The 20,093-nt window shown below is 41.5% G+C and overlaps 1 protein-coding gene across 1 annotated transcript; it reads right to left on the reverse strand.

Annotated features, from left to right (window-relative positions):
- Nucleotides 1-1,381: 1,381 nt before the first annotated feature.
- On the reverse strand, nt 1,382-19,248 carry strc1 (stereocilin 1). The gene is made up of 29 exons (XM_069659735.1): nt 19,206-19,248; nt 18,014-18,706; nt 17,875-17,899; nt 15,885-17,241; nt 14,550-15,377; nt 13,988-14,053; nt 13,156-13,266; nt 12,847-13,001; nt 11,105-11,291; nt 10,248-10,363; nt 9,596-9,725; nt 9,297-9,479; nt 8,736-8,774; nt 8,474-8,644; nt 8,091-8,231; nt 7,543-7,604; nt 7,276-7,411; nt 7,084-7,172; nt 6,049-6,184; nt 5,720-5,916; nt 5,242-5,332; nt 4,831-5,002; nt 4,462-4,637; nt 4,125-4,280; nt 3,319-3,461; nt 3,046-3,194; nt 2,641-2,738; nt 2,329-2,479; nt 1,382-1,491 (listed from the first exon to the last, which is right to left on the reverse strand). The coding sequence occupies exons 1-29, from the start codon at nt 19,246-19,248 to the stop codon at nt 1,382-1,384; spliced, it is 6,111 nt and encodes a 2,036-aa protein (XP_069515836.1).
- Between the last annotated feature and the right edge of the window lie 845 nt (nt 19,249-20,093).

A 20,093-nucleotide genomic window follows, 5' to 3' on the forward strand; every position in this document is an offset into this window, starting at 1 on the left:
AGATTGTCCACTCAATGGTAATTTTTAAAATCAAAATTATGAGTAAATATTTTCGATTAACTTATAAATTATTAGATAGACAAGGCAAGCTTTCTTTATTCATTAAAACACATTTAAACTTAAGCTATTCAGGCTGCTTTTCATAGTTAAACTACTTAGGTGGACAAATATAAAATTAGATATCGCGAAATGAATAACAGTGACTGCCGATTACAGTGCAGGAATACACTGTAAATTGCCCCAAATGTACAAAAACAAACAAACAAAAAAGGATATAGTAGTACAGAGGAAAACACATTAAATCATTCTAATAATTAAAATAAATAATATACTGTAGCTCAAAATGTTGACTAGTTTTAATTTTTACTTTAAAAGGTAGAGCCTTAACTTAGTAGCTCATAATGCAAACTCCTCATATCATACAATGCCCAGAATTTTAATTGTAAAGCTACTTCTTTATATAACTGAGTTCATAAAAAATACACATATACGCAATAAAATATACATTCTTTGTTAACAACTTTGATGAAGTATAGTCCACTTTATTTCTCGTTTCTTGTCAGGAGCTGTATGTCCACATCGATTATTTATTATATTTTAACATAACACCTTTTGCAAACCAGTCATGAATTATCAATGAGAAAATACCTAAGATAGATAATTTCCAAAAATTACACTGTGATAAATTCAAAAATAGATAAATAAATAAATAGAGTCAATCAAATGTAGATTGGTCAAGATTGATAATATAGGGCTATATTTATCACACTAGAAAGTGTGCACAACAATACAAAACTCACTGCAAAAATAGACTACATTTATTCCATTAATCAGGTCTTTCTTTATAACTGTTATCCAGATTTTTATATATAGATCAAGATAACTCAAGAAAGATATATAAATGTAGCAAACATAAAACTCTTACTCTGACAAAAATATTATACAATTTCACAAAAATATATTACTTTGTAGGTTTACAACACGTCTTTGCTATGCTCAATGAATTATAACAGTATTTTAATAATTCAAGTGTATGGATCAATTTTCTTGGTAAAGGTCACATCCCTGAGAAGAACTGATCGGGATAGGAGGGGTACATACAGGTTTGTCTACATAAATAGACCAAGTGTTATGTAAATAATTCTGAATAATCAATAATAATAATTATGCATAATAAAATATTATCTTTTTATCCATTCAGTGCTGATTGTTGATGTTTCTAAGTGATAGCTGCACAAAATAAATACAAATCTCATTAGATACAGCATATAGGCATCATGAAGTGCTGCTAAAGTCAGAGAGGTTTGGTATTGCACAGATAAATGTGATCCTGGTAACGTGGATGAGGAGGTGTCTCCTGATCCAGCAGGGGTGAGCGGGGTCATGTTGCAGGGCAGATCAGGTCAGGGCAGGGCAGGACGATCAGCAGCATCAGCACTCCCAGTATGAGACACAGAGGACTGTGGCTCAGTGCCAACCCCAGTGACTTCCCTGTAGGAACACAGTGAAACGAACACAAATGTAGAGTCATGCAAAATATGATCCCTGTGTGTTATCTGTGTGTGTATCACAACACAAAACACTGTGAAACAAATGTAATTTCCAAGTTGTTCGGTCGGATATTCCAGTATTTGCAGTCTGTTTACAGAAAATAAAAACAGAAGAATACTCATCCCAAGTGGACCTATTTCTGTATCATTTTATGTGACTGCAGTTACTGCTTGTGGTTAACTTAGAATAAAGTGCCAAAATCTACACATGTATCACCAACTATCACCAGGATTGTCTCACTTTCTACAAGCAAAAACATTTGCCATCTGAATAAAATGCAGGATGCCACAATTACACAAGTACTCAAATATGTCTCTATGCATCCTAATCAACTTGATTTTTAAGAAATGTCCTAAAAACAGTTCCAGGATGATCTTAGACAAGAGAAGAAAAAAGAATAAAATATAAGATTATCTTTTTAAAATTTAAATTGGCAATAGCCAATTCTATATAGGTAGTCAGTCCGTCAAAGGGTTGTGTTATAATAATTAAGGAAACCATTAATATTGCATTTCTTGAATAGTATCGTCAAAGAAACTCTATTGTGAATGCTAGTATTATATATATATATATATTATTTATACAGTCTATGATGCTAGTATAAAACAAACTCTAGTGTTAAGTTTTAGTCTGAAATTTGGTCCCATTTTGGTTTGAGCTTTAAAACCAGATTAACTGGATTTTATGTTTGCAGGAACTTTACGTCACCTTCTAAAATCAACTCTGCTTTTCTATTACCAGCCGACAAGAAGAGTTTCAAAGATTTCATTGTTTCACCTCTGAAGTCCACGGGCCGGTCCTCCCACGGGGTCAGCACCATGGCCAGAGCTGTCTTCTGCACATCTGACAGAGCAGAGAGCTGCTCCTCAGTTATAGCAGCAGCCTGCTCATAGGAGAACATGCTGATCTTTCTCTGGTCAAACACAACCTTGAGGAAAGTAGAGGAACAGAGAGATTAGCAAACCAAATAATCCGTTTAGATGAATGCACCAACATGAGCACAGATTTTGGACTAATGTGGGCGAGCGTAATCAATAGCTCTAAAAATTAAAATCATGGAAAATCTTGTTGTGTTATTGGTTAACTTACCGCTAACTTATCAGATGGTATAATTAAAATAGCCAAAGATGCGATTCCTTCAATTTGCTCTTTTACCAGAGCTGACATTGCTATGTCTGGGAGACCCGCTGTAAAAATGCAAAAGGAGAACAAAAAAGTTGAAGAAGCACAAGCTGCCTGGGCAAAAAAAGAGGGTGTATATAGAACAAAACATGAAACCAAAATGGCTTTAATCTAAGATTGTGAGTACTCACAGTATTTGACTAAACAACACAAACAAGATATTTGTGCCGGATTAACATTTACAATTGACTTTTTCTTCTTAGTAGTATGAACAGTAATTTAGTACAACTGTGAACTCAACAGCTTCATTGTGTTTTTGAGTATACAGGATTTTGGTTAAAGCTTTGAGGTGAATACAGTGACTGGGATTACCTGCTAGAACTCCAATCTCAATGAACACATCAGTTCCCCATGAACTGATGGGTCCGAAAGCGAGGCTGTGAGTCAGCAGCCCAACGAGAGCCAGCAGCTGCTCCTCAGAGCAGGATAACCTCAGCTGACCCAGCCAGAGCACCGCCTTACTGCAGCCAGCAGGGAGAGACACAGCACCAGGGAGGGGGAATTACTACCACAATCAAATGTCAAGCAGAAGAGGCCAAAAAGAAGGAATCAAAATGTACCTGTGAGAGTGTTTTATCTGCTCACCTGAACTCTACGGCGTTGAATAAATTCATCTCTGTAGTTTTAGCTCCGCACACGATGTATCCCATGGCCACCAGCGTGCTGGAGTCGAGCTGGCTGGGACTCTGCTTGGTGGAGTTTAACACGGAGGTGAACAGAGCAGCCAGCTGGGAGGAAAACGAGAGTTATGATCCAGACATGCTCCTTCATCAGACACCCATTACTCAGAACTTTAGGTGTGTCTGTATTAAACTAATGCAGTCAAATACAGCAGCCTCGCAGAAGCCCTTCTTAATGAAGGTTTTATTATCAAGTAGGCAGTTGTTTCAACTTTATGGTCATTTTGAAAACTCTGTTTTGTTTTGCCGTTTAGGTTAGACAGAGGTGTCTCTAATAAGTCCTGTCATCGTGGGATATTATCCCACTTACTTTACCATGGCTGCTTGCCAATAATAATAATAATGAAAAAAAAAGTACCAGTTTTTCTTTTACTTAAATGACTTATTTCTGTTCATGTTAAACATATGTTGTATGAAACATTCTGTGTGTCTCACTAAGTAGCTATAAGCTTTGAGATGAACAGTAGTGCTTTGATTCAGGACAGCAAACAAACAGCTGCATCTGAGATTTTCAGCTGTAATTTCTCACTAATTTAAATTAATTTAAATATTAATAAGGATTGCATATTCATTCTTTAAGCATAGTATATTTTAAATGGTAAAAGTAAAAGTTTCAAAAAACACAGGTTCTGGTCTAAACGTACTTTTGACAAAGTTAATACACTGTGTTAATCTATGTGGCACATGAACGGCTGCATCCAGAGCAGCTACCTGTCTGTTGCTCCAGGTGCTAACAGCTCCCATAGCAGCGATGCTACTTCTCTCCCGCAGTCTGAGGCTGCTCAGCTCCTCCAGTGAGAGCTCTGTCGCTATCCCACCCAGCTGAGAGATCGTAGACTGGGAGAAGGACGAGACGGGGCCGTATATCTGCACACACACACACACACACACACACACACACACACACACACACACACACACACAGTGTTATAGATGCCCAGAAAAGACAGAACAGACATAAAGAATTAACCAGGGCTGAGGGGAGACCTGCACATCCTTGAATTAAACACAAACAAAGATTGTAAAATGGACTGCAGATGAGTTTCACCTGTTTGATTTTCTTCAGCACCTGACTGCGTTGGTAAGATGCAAGGAACGGGTCCTGACCAATCAGCTCCAGACAGTTGGAGAAGGCCGAGGAGGACATGCTGGTCAGACTGTTGGAGGTCCAGACGGAGGGAGCTGTTGTGTGCAGGATCTCACAGGTGGGAACCATAGGAGTTGCTGGAAAAGGACATAGGGACAGAAATGTGATCATTTCATGCCTGCAAAAATTACTACTCCAGGAAGTAACTGCCCCCGACATTGAGACAGTTGCCGTAAAAGCATAATGTGGTGTTTTTACACTTTATTTTTACACTCTGCTGAGTACTATAAGGGTTATTTCAGAAATTGTAGAGACCAAAGCGATGCTTACGTGACAACGGGTTTAATTTGAGGAAGCCCAGGAAAAACTGCAGAACAAACTGCTGCTTCTCAAAAACTTTCCTCCTGTCGTTCTCGTCTAAACAGTGGACCCCCACGTCCCCTCGTTCCCACCGCCGCTGGCTCATGAACAGCTTCTCTATACGCCCCACGGTCATCAACGCCTGTGAGAATACACAAACAACAACAATACGTGTGTAGATACAGAGACACACACTGATGTTTGCAGGAGAACAGGAACTTCACCACCTGATCCTGACACCTGCTGGAGATGTGACACCTGAGGGATTTGTTTACAGCCTTTGTTGGCCTAACCTGCCATGAGATCGAGTAACAATCCCAACACCTCTCTGTGGATTTCTGGACATCGGATGAATCTGTAAAAACACAGCAGCGAACTCACCATGGAAATTTCCTGCAGTTTAGCCTCAGGCAGGAAGAAGAGGAAGCGGTCCACTCGACTCAGTGTGGTCTTGTTCCAGGTCTTTACTGGACTGTGAGAAAACAGAGAACACTTCATGATCTGTGCACATTTCCCTGCTGTGTGAAAAGATAGCAGAACTTTGACATATGGAACCTCTCCTCTATAAATTTGACCCAATTTGACTCAGTGTTTTCCTCCTGTACGGAGTGAGGATATTCCAAAATATTAAAACCCAACTTGATAAACTTTAAATCATAAATCATTAAATGATCGACTTTTTTAAGGTTTGCTTCATTGGATTTTCTCCAGAGAGAAATCAGACAAGTTTATAGTGAGTTGTAGTTTTCCCATTACTTATCAGACACATGCAAATGATTTGTAATAGCAAGATATATTTCCTTGTTGTTATTTTTTACTCATTGTTTAAGATCGCCCCCAACAATTAAAACTTCTGTACCCAAAGCCAGCCGGTTCTTGCAGGATACGAGCCACAATATCCATCTTGCTGCTGCTGTAGCACAGCCCCTGGAGCAAATCCAGATTGTCAGTGAAGAAGCTGCGGTCCAGCTGAATGAAAACTTCATCCACCACAAACGGAGCCATGATGCCCATTGAATGAAACTCCTCCTCAGTGAACAGCCCTGTGTACATGCCCTGCAGGGAAAGAGACCACAGAACACTGATCACACCGCAAGTATGACAAACCATCTTTCCAAGCACATGAAGCTTCTGAACTTTAGCTTTATAAAAGAAGAAGGAGGGGCATCACAGTGCAGGTCTACTGACCATCCTCTGAACCATTTTGTCCACCAGCAGATCCCTTTTGGTTCTTGACAGCCCGAGGAAGTGCTGAGGGTCCTGAATTATCATTTTCCTCAGAGTGTCCATCATATCTGTAGGAAACTTCTTAATGGTGCTCACCCTGCAAACAAACACACAAACACACAGGAAATAAATGAGAATATTTTTTGTTTAATTGTCAATAAATCACTTTTATTTAATGGCTGTTAAAACCACTGATCATTATATTCTGTGGAGTCATGAACAGAGCAATGTGGTTATGAATATTCAGCCAACTTTGAAGAATTAAAACAGTGTGTTATTTGCAAAGAGAGCAGCACTTTCATCGTCTATATTATTCTTGTATTATCTTGGCAAAGGTAAGAAAAGGGCAAACAGAGTAGGAGAGGACAGAAGAAAATGTTCTTGCTGGAATTTTTCTGGGCCAACAAAGGTTTATTTCTGGCCGCATGTCTTTCCTTTTAAGAGAGTACATGTGGTAATATTTCAGTACATTTTTCTGACACTTAATTCATATTCATTCTAATGAGAACACCATATCCCTCCATCCATCCATTATCTATACAGCTTATCCCGTTAGCTGTCATTGGGTGAAAGGCGGGGTACGTCCTGGACTGATCTCCAGTCAATCACAGGGCTGACACATACGAGACAGACAACCTTTCACACTCTTATTAACACGTACGGGCAGTTTTTTAGAGTCACCAATTAACCTAATGAGCATGTGTTGGAACTGTGGGAGGAAGCCAGAGTACCCAGAGGGAACCTACACATGCACGGGGAGAACATGCAAACTCCACACAGAAAGGCCCGCTATGTCTGAACCAGGATTTGAACTAGGAACCTTCTGGCTGTGAGACGACAGCACTCGTGCGGCCAGCATTTCCCTGCAATCATTTTAAATGATCTAAAAATGATGTTTACACATTGATAGTGGGGTGATAAATAAGAGGTTTCACTATGAATGTGTTCAAATAATTTTCAAATATATCAAAATTATTCCAGGGAATGTGTACTTACGGCATGGACAGGGCGATCTCAGCTCCAAGATCTTGCAGCAGTTCAGAGAAGAACTCAAACTGGTACAGTTCCTCGATCACACACCTTTTCTGTCCACAGGAACAAAGACAAATCACAAAGTGCATACAGATAAACACATACTTCACATGCATATAGACATTAGTATGGCATCAATGGAACCGGTAAGTTTACCAGTGAGGTGTGGAGAGGACCAGGCTGCCGCCTGAGAAAGTCCAGGATTCTTCTCACTGCAGAGGGCGAGGAATCAGCCCGAAGACGTTCCTGTAGGACCTTACAGCTCACACCCTGACCCACTGTTTCCAGACTCCTGGTTACATAAAGAGATGAGTCTCAATACAATACATAAAGCTGTAAAGCTGCAAAAAAACTGGTTACAAAATGAGAAATCAGAGCATTTTGCACAAAGACGAGGACTAAGCACAGAGAAGTTGTACTTACCATAAATCTTGGCTGATGAGATTTGGTTTAGTTTCAAGCACCTCGTTAAAAATCGCTTTAGCCTGGAGGAGAAAGTTGAAAAAGCCTTGGTTGTAAAATACTGGTTCACTGGTTCGAAGTTACTTTCTTAACAGCTTTCATGAGCAGAGAAAAGGGCAATCTGATATGAAGAGAGTGTTTGTCTTTATTCACAGGCAAGTCCATTCACAGTGTCACTGATGATGATGCATCTGCTCTTGCTTCTCCACTTAATAATTTAGCAGCTAATCATGATACCGTCATACACACCTCATCACGACAAACAGAGGAAGCATATCTAATCAGAGGAAGGGTGAGGAGATCATCACCCAAAGTAAAAGTCGCAGGCTCAGGCTTAGATGCTTTCAAACAAGTGTTTGGGACTGACTACAGACCTCAGGGCCATAAATCTAAATCTACTTTAACAACCCTGCATATGCGCTCTTTAATCGGGTATCATGAGCTGGCAAAAAGTACTGAACTGCAGAGTTTGAATGCCATGGCTCCTATGATGTGTGCTGGTGTGATACCTGCTGTGTGTTCCAGGATTTTGTGGACACAGTGGTCATGTTGTTCACAAGCAGACGGGTCCTGGGCAGGACGCTGACCAGAGGCGTGCAATAGAGCAAAGGCTCCACATCATCCAACCAACCGACCACCTCTGGGAAGCCCTGCTCACAGAAGAGGTACGATCATATCTCTGTAACACAAGCTTAGCGATCAAGAAAGGCTTTACTCTCTTAATTAGATGATAAACAGTACCCAGTGTAAAGAGTGAAAGGAATTTACAGTAATAAGATGTTTTGTTCTTAATAATAACATTATGTCACATTTATGCTATTCATTTCAATTCTGCACTTTGCTGTACAAGTTAAATTTTCTTCAAGTAAGTGTCAGTGTGCTGGTGTTGTACCCATAGCTTGGTGGCGACAGCGTTGGCTTGTGGCGGGCTGAGGCCTGGTGTGTTTTGGGCCATGGCGGGCAGGGTCTGCAGCAGCCTGTCGGAGGTGATGGTCAACAAGGCCTCCGTCTTCATTCCCACGATGAGGGAGCCGAGATCCTGCAGATGATCTAGAGCTGTCGGCTGGACAGATGGGAAGGAAGGTGTGAGGGTCAGGTCAGGACCACATCTCTATACTTCATTGGCATTGTGATGTGTTTTAAAAATAACTCACTGTGTTACTTGAAGACAGCTTGTCTATGATTATAGAAGCCTGAAAAAGACACAGAATAACAATAATGATTAAAAAATACCCTTTAAGTTGTTATTTTGAAATATTTGAATCCAAGATGCTTTTGTCAAGTTCTGAGGGCTTAACGAACACTTATTCCTCATGATGCACCTGTAAAAGGGTTAATTGACGCTTGACTTCATATGACTTAAAAAAGCAAGACGACAGCTGTGAGGCTGAGGTGAAAGTAAAAGGCTCCATTTCAGATGATAGCTGAGGCTGAAGTAAAGCTCAGGTCTTCACCTTATCTCACCTTAAGGATCAGTGTGCTGAAGACGACTTGCCTGTCAGCTGTTCCTCAGGCCTACAAGCCCGACCAGCTGCCAGGAAACCCAACCATGTACAACAAATAGAGGCTTGTGCAGTGAAAGGGACGGACTAAACCCCCCACTCACTAACACCTGATGTTTGTTTTACACAAAAAGCTAAATAGTAAAAACTGTGAGCTGCAGGGCAAAAGAATCGTAGTTATTTAATTTGTACAAGTTGAGTATGCTCCTGTACCTGTGCGGGGCTGAATGAAACAGAGTGGAGGGCAGGCAGGACAGGCTGCAGCTGCGACGCTGAGAGACCCTGCAGGAAAGGCACACCCAGCGAGGGCAGCAGGTGGGCGAGCTCTGCCAGCCGATCAGAGCTGAGCGAGGAGGGGACCCTCAATTCTCTGCTGTTCAGCAACAAACTGGAAACCTGGTTCAACACAAGCACGGAGACAGAAGATCAGAGTTTGAATTCCTCTTCAATGTGACTGTTAAATAAAAGAACACGTATAAAAAAAAGTTGCATATGAACTTTTGTGTTCGTACCAGATGGCTGGGCAGACTGAGTCCGTCTCGTGTGCAGTTCATAACGATGTCCCGGATCACATTGAAGACCTCAGTGTCTTTGTACACAAGCAGGTCCTCTGGGTCTGCCAGGCAGGAGAGATTACCCAACCTGAAATTACAAACAGTTTATAAGCAGCAGATAATAAATAACTTACCATACATTGTGTAAAAAAATTGAGTTAAGTATTCAGTTTGTGTAGCATTTATGATATCATGTCTGTAGAGATAAGGCCTAAACAGCATAAATTACCATGCTATTTAGTCCAGATAAGCAAAATACAAGGTGTATTATCATCGCAGTGGAATACTTTACCTTTTTTTAAGTATTCTGATGCTGCCTGTGACTAATAAAACCCTTTTACACAACTGCCCACAAGACGCTATATTTAAGGTTTATGTGTGATTTTTTTAATAACTGTAATAGCAGAAAGTCTAATTTATCAAAACATTTAGTGTATATTTCATGTTCATATTCATATTTAACTTAATATCAGTCCCCGAAGATCTAACCAGGGAAGCAACATATAATCATGCAAAATCAACCAACCAAAATATGATTGTGTTTAGGCAGGATTTACAGCTACTGTCTGGACAAGTTTACACAGAGAGAAGTTGGGCAAAGATTTCCCACCTGGTGAAATCCTGAGCAGTGAGGTTTCTGTAAGTGCTGCTGAGGCTGTGAGCGATGAATTCCTGCTTGAGCGCAGTAAGGGTGTTTCTCTGCAACACATCCAGCCCGTCCAACAGCTGCAGAAAAACATGACAACAAAATAAGTGGCATTTAATACTCTTTGAAAATGCATGTTCAATAGTTAAATGGCAAGCATACTTCTAATTATTGACTGTATTCCAGGATGGATAAAATCTTTAAAGGAATAGTTAGGCATTTAAGGTAAATACTAAATTCATTAGCCTGCGCAGAGTAAAGTAAAAAGATTAATAACACTCTTGTGTATACATGTAAAAGAAAAAACAAAAAACAAAAACAAACTAGCTTTTACAGCTTGGCTTAACTTAGCACAAAGACTGGAAACTCAGGAAAGCAGCTAGCCAGGTTCTCCAAAGATACCAATCTACAAGCACCTCTTAAGCTCACAAACTAGCAGGTTATATCTTGTTTATCTAAAACTTAGCGTTTTAGCGTGCTAGCGTTTATATTTACCAAGGAATCATAAGGTATTATTCTGTTATAGAGATAAAATGAGCGTATTTTCCAAAATTTCTTTCAAATTCAGGGTTGAGAGTTGAGCGCTCAGAGGGGCTTTTATCTTTAGCTCATTCATAATTCATGGCTTCCTGTCTTTACTTATTGAACGTTAGCTTCAAGCGTACGACACAGGATGGCTGTGACAGGTAAAGAAGAGGCCGTCTGTGCTTTTTGACCAGTATGTGACAAGTGGCTCCTCTGTGCCCTGAGGCTGATAGAACTGACAGAGTCCTGGCTTCTCAGGTTGCCCAGCCAGGTGTCAGAGCTCAGAGGGCTGTTACCTGAGCAGGAGAGAGGTGTTGGAAGTTGTGGAAGGGCAGGTAGGCGATCAGGTTTCCAGTGTCCCTGATGAGTGACTGATGACCTCTGGTGATGTCGGAGGGGGACAGAACTTTGCTGTACCACAAACCAAATGCCCGACGCTGCTCCAGAGTCATGAGCCCCAAGTTTCTGTTGATGGTCTCCCTCCTAGAAAAAATAAATATAAAAATTACAGAAGTTTTAATTAAACCTAAACATTGTAAGTTGCCTGCTTTGAAAGAGCGTTATGCACACATAATGGGAGGTTAACTTTTTGCTAGCATAAACCTAGTGCAAATTATTGGTAAATGCATATTATTATTTAATTTCTTTTTGAGAGCTAGATGAGGAGATTGATACCATTCTCATGTCCCTCTATAAAGTATACATCTAAAGCTAAAGCCAGGAAGCAAGCTTTGCTTTGCATTATGACTGGGAAAATGGGGAAACAGCTAGCCTGAAAAATCTGCCTACCAGCAACTCAAAGTTTCATAAATTAACATGTTTCTTTTCTACAGTCGTTATAAAAAGATTTAAAGATGAGAATTTGAATTTCTTTTGGACTTATGTGCAGGACTTTCTGCTGTTGATTTTGTTACCTATGTTCAGTGCAAGGCTAGCTGTTTTACCCTAATTCCAATCTTAATGCTATGCTAAGCTAAATACCAGCTCGTTTACAGCTGCATATTTATTGTAAAGATGTCAACTTGTTGGGAGGTTTATGTGCTGACTGTCCCACACACAGTGTTAGATTTGACTTGAATCGTACATAAGCAGATAATAAAGACAGAGACAGAACTAGTCCAGGTAGAGATGTTGTTACATTAAGTGAGTCAAGCCAAAATAAAGAGCTTCTTGTTGTCTTGTTCTACATTTAATGACTCGTTCTTCAGCAAGCAGAAAATACCTACACACATTGTAAGCCCCTGCTAGGTTGAAATCTAGTCAGTGAACTAGTTTCCTTTGCTTTCTATGTATAATGCATGCTTCTAGCACCTCAGGACACAATGACACATCACTTCTCGCAGGAGCCTGACACCTGTGCTGTGTGTAGATGGAAGCATAATGTATGCAGGAAGGGAAATGAAACCATTGGGAACAATGAAAATAAATCATGGTGTTTTCTTAATGCTATTCTATGAAACACACAGAAAAACTCATTACCCACTTTGTTTGACGGACATTAATAATACAAAGTAGGATCTTTTTGATTGTACGAGAGACTTAACCCTTCACCGTCATCTTACACGTTCAGAAAATTTCCATTCAGATCCATCAGAAAGTTTCCATCTTTATAAGATCTTGGATCTGGGCTGTGAAAGGTTGTAAAAGGTGCATGATATTGTGTGCAATGCTGCAAATGTTTAGTTTAGAGGTGATATGCCTGAGGTTCAAAGGCAACTCTAAAAAAGATTTTTTATTTTACAACTAGATTAATAAAGTACTCTACCTAACAAGTAACCCATTTAAAGATTATGGCGCGCCTTCTCCTTAAGGTACATGGGGCTATCCTTAAGAAGGAAAGCAACATAAAAGCAGGTAATTCAAACTAAAATAGTTGAATACTTAAACAGCATCACAAATTAGGTTAGGTTGTTTGAGCTGTTGGAACGATGGTAACAAACTATTACTGTGGTTAAATTAAGTAACACAATAACGATGAGAAAATGTGCAACAAAATGATGAGAATTCTTAAACATGGTTAGCTGACACCATCGCTTACACGTTGATGTTGTTCTGCAGAGGGGGCAAAGCCTGGATGTCAGCCGGGCTCGCTATGGCCAGCAGGGGGGCCAGCTCCGAAAAGAGACTGACATCTTTGACCAGGTGAGTCTGGAACAGCACTGACGCCATCGTGGACAGGTACGCATCAGACAACTGGCAAACAGAAAAAAACATGTTCTGTTTCGGCAAAGATAATCAACTACAGGACTAGGTAGACGTTCAAGTGCAAAAACAATTCCAGAATAAATCAGGAGAAGTCTACTTGATGTGATCAGTGCAGGTTTGACGTAACCGTGTTTTTGTTCACCTGCAGCGTCTCCTGGTTTCTGTTGTAGCACTGGAGGACCAGTCTGACGGTGGTGATGTGAGCTTCACTGAGCACTGCCCTCAGGCTGCTCAGCGGTATACTGAAGTACGCCTGCACACAAACACAACATGAGGATTTAAACTCAAACAATCGTGACATGAATAATTATAGGGTATTTATGTAAACAAGTGTCAGAATCTTCAGCCATGCTAGAAGCTGCAGGTAGAGTTGTGCTTTGAAGTCAGTGCTAATGTAAGCATGTAAAATGCTCACAATGACAAAGCTAACATGCGTATACTAAGTCATTATAAGAGTTCAAATGTTGAATGTCAGCATTCCAGCATTCTAACTTTAATCACCACCAACGGTAGATTATCGCTGAGGTTGAAGGGAATGTAACGCGTTTGGTAGGTGTTTGGTCTTGAACCATTGTACTGGGCTGTATGATGTTGCCAGAGGAAAAGTCAGGGGGTTTCCAAAGTTGTTTTGCTTCATCCTGAGGGGGTCATGGATGTGTGTACAAACTTTCATTGCAATCCATCCTTTTGTTACTGATAAATGTCCCTTAAAACCTCAGCTGTATACCTCATGGTAACACTTGAGGAAACGCCAGGGAACAACTAAGTAAGTAGGATATATCCTTTGGGTACAATGAATGTCTGCCCCAATTTTGGAGCCAATACATCAAGTGGGTGTTGAAACATTTCACAGGAAAGGTGGTACTTGAGAAAAAGTCAGAGGACCATCAAATTCAATAGGATTCATGCTCTGGGTACCATTTACGTCTGTACAATATGTCATGGAAATCAAGCAAAGGTTTGTTATAAATCACCTTTATGACGGACAATTCATCACTGGTCACGTCTCTTGCTGTCTGCATCAGGCTGGTTAAAACCCTCTATAGAAAGGAAACACACACACACACACACAGGGTTGTAACACTATTAACAGACAGATTAGTGGCACTATATAATCTGTGAGTGTGTGTTGACACATTACTGTGATTGTCAAATCAAGTGTAAGCCAGGAGAGATTACACCCAAAGGAGGAGACTCATTATGTCACTATCAATGACAGGAGTGTAACTGTACACCAGCTGTAGGCAAGTTGCACAAGAGGTCAGCTGCTATGCAATGGCGCTAGTGGTAACTGATATGGATAAATAACTAGATAAACTGTAAAGTCAATGAATTGTTCTACTTAGAACTCACTTTACTCTGATTATCCTGTTGAATACATTTGCAATAATGTAATAAATAGACTTTGCAATTCTCATGAACCACCAGATTTATGTTCATTCATAAAGTACAATTGGTGGAATATATTGGTGGAACGTATTCCGATATCACGATAGTTTGTTTTTTAAACAAGTACTTTACAATCAATCTACGTACCCCAAAGCACTGCAGCAGGACCCTCTTTTTGTCAAAGTTTTTCTGGCTCTCGAGGTAGCGAACTACAGACGCCAACACACTCTGTCTTATGTTCTCGGTGACATGCAGCGAGGTGTTCTGCACCTCCTCCAGGGCCAACAGGATCACTACCGTGGTGCTGACTGCCTGCTCCAACACTGTGGCCACAGGTGGAGTCAGCATATCCTCCACTCTGGACCTCAGACTCTCAACCCAGCAGCGCACCATCATCTGCAGCGCCATATTCTGACTGGCCCCGGGCTGGCAGGCGGAGGTGAGGTCGGCTGAGCAGCTCCAGTTGAAGCTCTTCACCAGATTTCTGGCCAGGCAGAAATTCGGGTCTGCAGTGGTGCTGTTGGTTGTAGTAGGGGTGGTAGTGTAGTTGGTGTAGGTGGTACACATGCTGCCAACCCACGCACTGGATGGCTCTTGGGAGAGCAAAAAGAGGAGACCAGCATTTTGGCAGATAGAGGAGACAAAACTGGTCTGGTCGTTCTCCCAGCAGAGAGTGAGGAGAGCTGCATCTGGAAGAGAAATGGCCCAGCTGGAGTACTGGCACTGCTCTGCAGGGTCAAATCCAGTAAGGCCTCCACCTTGTTCCCCACTTTCATCAGGAGATACCCCTGGATTTGAATGGTTGGCACAGTGCTGTATTAACCAGGTGTTATCCTGGTTGGCCAACAGGTTCTTGAGGACTGTGTCATTGGAGCAGACTTTGGAGGTGAAGTTAAGCGGGTCGCTCTCAGCGCAGAGAGCGAGCTCAGTCATGTCTACGATGATCGGACGGGTCCACTCGGAGTATTTGCAAACCTAAAGAAGAGATTGTCAAAGCAACATCAGAATACACATTCTGTGAAACAACATTTTAACTTTCTGTAGTGCGTTACTACTGTGGTTGACAAGGGCAGATGTGCTTCAAAGGTCCATAAGATTTCCAAAGAAACAGGCTGCAAACGTAGAGACAATCCAAATAAAAAAACTAATGAAAAATTCCAGACACACAAAAGGGCAATTAACACTACGATACAGCAGTGTGTATCGTTATGTGGTCTGATAATCAATAAATATGGTGCCTGATCTATTTCTCACGCTGACATCACACTACAGGCCTGGAGCACTTCTACTGTAAGGGCCAGGATCTGCAGGGTTTTCCTGTTGCATTAATTTTTTTGGGTTTGTGTGTTTTTGACTTGGCACTGTTGATGTATTTGCCAAGTGTTTGATGTTATTTCTTTTGGCTATTTTCAGCATGATTGTCATTTTGCAGCACATGTTTGTCCTTGTCAGCCACCGTAGTTTACAGTTACAGTTACTCACCTGTGGTAACACCGCTATTTCCTCAATTTCCTTGTTGGTGCAGACTGATCTAAGCCAATTGTTCTGAGGGTTTTGTAACAGCTTTTCATACACGGACGCTTTGCAGCAGACATTCTTCTGGAAAGCCAGCTGATCATGCTGCCAGCAGAGGCCGACCACTGAGTCGTCCACTTGCCGTTCTCCCCACGTGTGGTAGTCGCACCAACCTGCGATGCTGAAGGGCTGGGTTGGCTCAGGGCCTATTGAGGTAAGAGAAGCCCGGCAGTGATCCCCAAGCCAGGCATTTTCCTCATTCAGCAGGAGGCTGTTTAGAAAGGTTGTGTTGGAGCAAACTTCTATGGTGAAGCCAATGTGATCGAGGCGGATGCACTGTGACAAAACATCGATGGTAATTTGCGCCACGTCGTGCCACTCTGAGTAACGACAAGACTGTGTCGTTAATGACATGTCAGGGAGAGGTGGTGGAAAGGGCAGTCGTGTGCAGTTGGGCATGAAGCGTCCGTTTTCAGGGTTGGAGAATAACAGCATGAAGAATCCAGTGTGCTCACAGATCAGCGAGGTCAGTCTGGGACCATCCAGGCTCATGCAGAACTCCAGTAGAGACGGGTTCACTGGGACTGAAGACGGCTCCAGCCACTGCTCATAGACACAGAACTGACTCACTAAGTACCCAGAGTCTGCAGAGGAGTTGGCACAGTATCCATACAGCCAGCTGTTCATCTGCTCCGACAGCAGCTTCCTCATCAGCAGAGCATTGTTACACACCTGCTTCAAAAACTCCTCACGTTCGTTATCGCTGCAGAGCGACACGAGCACGGCGTCCACCACCTGGTTCTCTAACCAGGTGTTGTAGTTACAGGCCAGCTGTTTGAGGTTGGAGGCTTCTCTGGCTATTCGAGGAGGTGCAGAGCGAGAGAGGAGAGGAGTCTCAGAGGGAGAGGTCACAGGCTGTGTGCAGTCAGATGACCTGCTGAGGAGTGGAGACATCAGCGCTTGAATGACATAACACATGTTGCTCCACACCTGCTCTATCTGGTTGCTGCTGAGGGAGCTCAGTTCCCGGCAAAAGGTCAGCACAGATGTTGAGGATGCCACCCTGGAACCTGCAAGGATGCCAGCACACAGTGTTTCATTGAGCCTGGCCAGGTTGTGGCGATCACACTTTAGCAGGATGTCGTGGTTGTTATCGGTGTCGTCTTTAGCCTCGGAGGCGCTGCGTTGGAAGGGGACTCCAGGAGGATTTTGGCACTCTGGTCCTGGGTAAGTGCACGGAGGCTGCTCTGGAGCCAGGAATATCTCCAGGAGGATGTCAATGATGGAGTTACCAAAGGACCAGCTCACATTGTTGTTCACGCCCCTGAACAGAACAGGCAGTAAATCCTTATTACAGATTATTTCAATAACACAATAATGTTTACGCCAAAATGCACACAGATTTAGCTACTCTGGCAGAAACGTATTTTGCTTTTCTGAGACATGGACGCAGGAGCTTTTACTAAAAGGTGCCCTGTGGAGTTTTCTTTAAACAAGTGTTTCTTAATTATTGTGGTGGGTTTTTTAGGTCTTAGAAACATTTTGAGTGTATGTCACTGTTTTCAAATCTTTAATTTTGTTTACCATGATGATAAAATGAACACTTAAGATTTATTATCACCAGTGTTTCGCATTTTAGCTTCGTTTCATGAAAAATGAGATTAGTCCTTTAGTTTAGCAGGGTGAGCGGCTCTTAGTACGACAATATCCATGATACCAAAGTGACTATCTCATTGATCTAACTCATGATGCATAAAATAAGTGGATGGAAACATGCATACGTTTCTTTTTTTTTTTTAAAACACTGTTAAGTTTTCATTGCTACATCTGGATGGAGGACTGATACATCTGTCTCTGGGGAAAATGTATTTGACTTTTTAGGTAGCATGAAACTGGCAGCAGTCTCCAAAACAGGGGAATGGAGAAAGGGTTCATGATTATTACACTGATGACTTACCACATAATGAGCTGCTTGAGATCACCTGCAGAACAAGAGAAAAAAACAACATAAGAATAATCTGTGAGTTATACAGTACAGTTTATAAAATGACTTGGCCTTACTTAAGTATTTGTACTGAAGGAAAATAATGTTTTACCTTGCTCACAGGTCTCTTTTCCGTCTAAAGATGGTATTCTAATACCAAACTGCAAGGCTATTCTGAGGTAGTCCATCGGTACTTGGAGTAAAGTTGCCATAAACTCTGACACGTATGTCACAGCTACATCCACGAGGCCGCTCACTGCACTCATCAAACTCCCAGAAAGAGGGAAACTCGACAGTATATTTATAAATGTGTTCTGAAAACCATCAAATGCTGCTGATGTTGAGTCCCCGACCCTGAGGTAGGCGCTCAGGAAGCTGCTTGACCCTTCATCACGACTGCGTGGGCTACAGGTCTGAGATTGCATGGACGACACAAACGTCAGCAGAGGCTTTCCTAACTCCATAGACACGGTCTTTGTCAGTTCTGCCTCCAGGCCACAGTCCTGTCTGCCCGACAGAATACACACTACAGTTTTGGGAAGGTCATCTATGAATCTGTCTCTCAGCAGAGGCTGAAATACAGCGTATAGGTCACTCAGAGCACGATAGTATGCATTTAAGTCAAAACCTTCTGCTGTGGCGCTGAAGCTGCGTTTCTTTGCATTTTCACCGGACAAAGAGTGGATTTCATTAATAACTTTGTGGATGTCTTGCTTTAACTTGGAGGCCTCGTCAGAAGTCTGGTCAGGCTTTCTATGGATTGATCTGTGTTGCGAATAAACTTGTTTGACATCACATATGATCCCTGTAAATCATAAAACAAGAAAAAGACAGGAAATAGTTATTTCTGTTACCCTACAGTTACAATTGTGTTCAAGTTTATCTCCCCCCTGCTTTCCTGAAAATTGTAAAGTCACAATATATACATCATGTCTAGGACTGTGTGACATTTATTTTGCTGGGTAATTCACAGTAATGTTTGAAACTTATTTTTCAGATATGACATAGACAAGTTAAAATAGTTTACAGATAAAGAAAACAAAATACTACTTACCTCTGTGATGAATTCAAATACATATAGCTGACTATTGTTAAGCTGGCTGTGTCTACATCACAGGCTTTTATGAATGCGTAACGTTTTACAAGACGTGTTTTTCCCCCCTCAAAACCAAGTTAATAAAACTTTAACAATTTAAAACGCTAAAAATTCAGCTTTTATCGTTAGATTTAATCACTCAATGAAGGCTTGGTGAATATAAATAAAGAGTAGACTTAAGGCTTTCTGGATCTGATTTTGAACTTACCAAATAGGATCCACACCGTGCTAACAGCTGCAGTCGACCACATTGTAAGTGTCCTCAATCTAATGCTAGCAGGTAACTTCTCCAGGCAATAGTAATAAATCCACTTTGTTTTATCCAGTTGATGCAGTAGAGATATCCAGCTGAGGCAGAAGAACCGGGCTGAGCACAGGCTTCATATTGGTTAACTGTTCAGAGTCAGTCTTCAGTAAACTGCCGTTCATCCTTCAAACTTCATCTTTCCTCAGCAGGTCGAGGTGATGATCCATCTTACACGTCACTCTGTCCACACAGGCTGCTGCCTCCTCACCTCCGACTGAAACTCTACACCCGGTCAGAAGCAGCGTAATTAAGGACACCGGTAAAGGGGAAAAAGTAGGTGCGAAATGAGGGCTGTGAAACGCAGAAGGGATTTCGGCAACAAGCCCGACCGTCGGTGATGAATTATTAACGGGGTGTGTTGATTAACTCCTGCGCGTGAAACCCGAGAACTGCTCGAGGAGCCAGAAGACACCAGACTGACTGCTGGAGGATTTACATGACAACTGCGGCTAACACTCTGCTAGACATCTTATGACAGAGCCCGACGCTGCTGTATGGTGGTTTATTAAGATGGGAAAAACGATTCTTCTAAGATTTTCTTTACTTCAAGGCCTATTAATGGGGTTTTCCAGCGTTTTGGGGGGATTTTTATAGGATTTCAAGTTTAATCAAACAACATTTTCACCTTTAATGGCTTAATTTACAAGTTCAGGGGTGGTTTTAATGTTACCCAACTAAGTTGAATTGATTTATTCTTTAAATCCCTTAAACAGCAATATATTGTGTTTAAACAAACGTCATAAAATCATTAATAATGGGATGTCAATTGTTGACTATGAGTTGCCGTAA

The sequence above is a fragment of the Semicossyphus pulcher genome, unplaced genomic scaffold (genome assembly GCF_022749685.1).
Source record: "Semicossyphus pulcher isolate SPU_LCO1_2020_fin unplaced genomic scaffold, fSemPul1.0.p SCAF_1, whole genome shotgun sequence".
In the NCBI taxonomy this organism is placed as follows: domain Eukaryota; kingdom Metazoa; phylum Chordata; class Actinopteri; order Labriformes; family Labridae; genus Semicossyphus; species Semicossyphus pulcher.

Coding starts and splice junctions, on each gene's coding strand:
- strc1 (XM_069659735.1), bottom strand. CDS start 19,248: ATGTGGTCGACTGCAGCTGTTAGCACGGTGTGGATCCTATTTG. Junction 5,333..5,719: donor CAAGAACCGGCTGGCTTTGG/GTACAGAAGTTT, acceptor GTTTTCTCACAG/TCCAGTAAAGACCTGGAACA. Junction 3,462..4,124: donor GCACCTGGAGCAACAGACAG/GTAGCTGCTCTG, acceptor TTTTCCTCCCAG/CTGGCTGCTCTGTTCACCTC.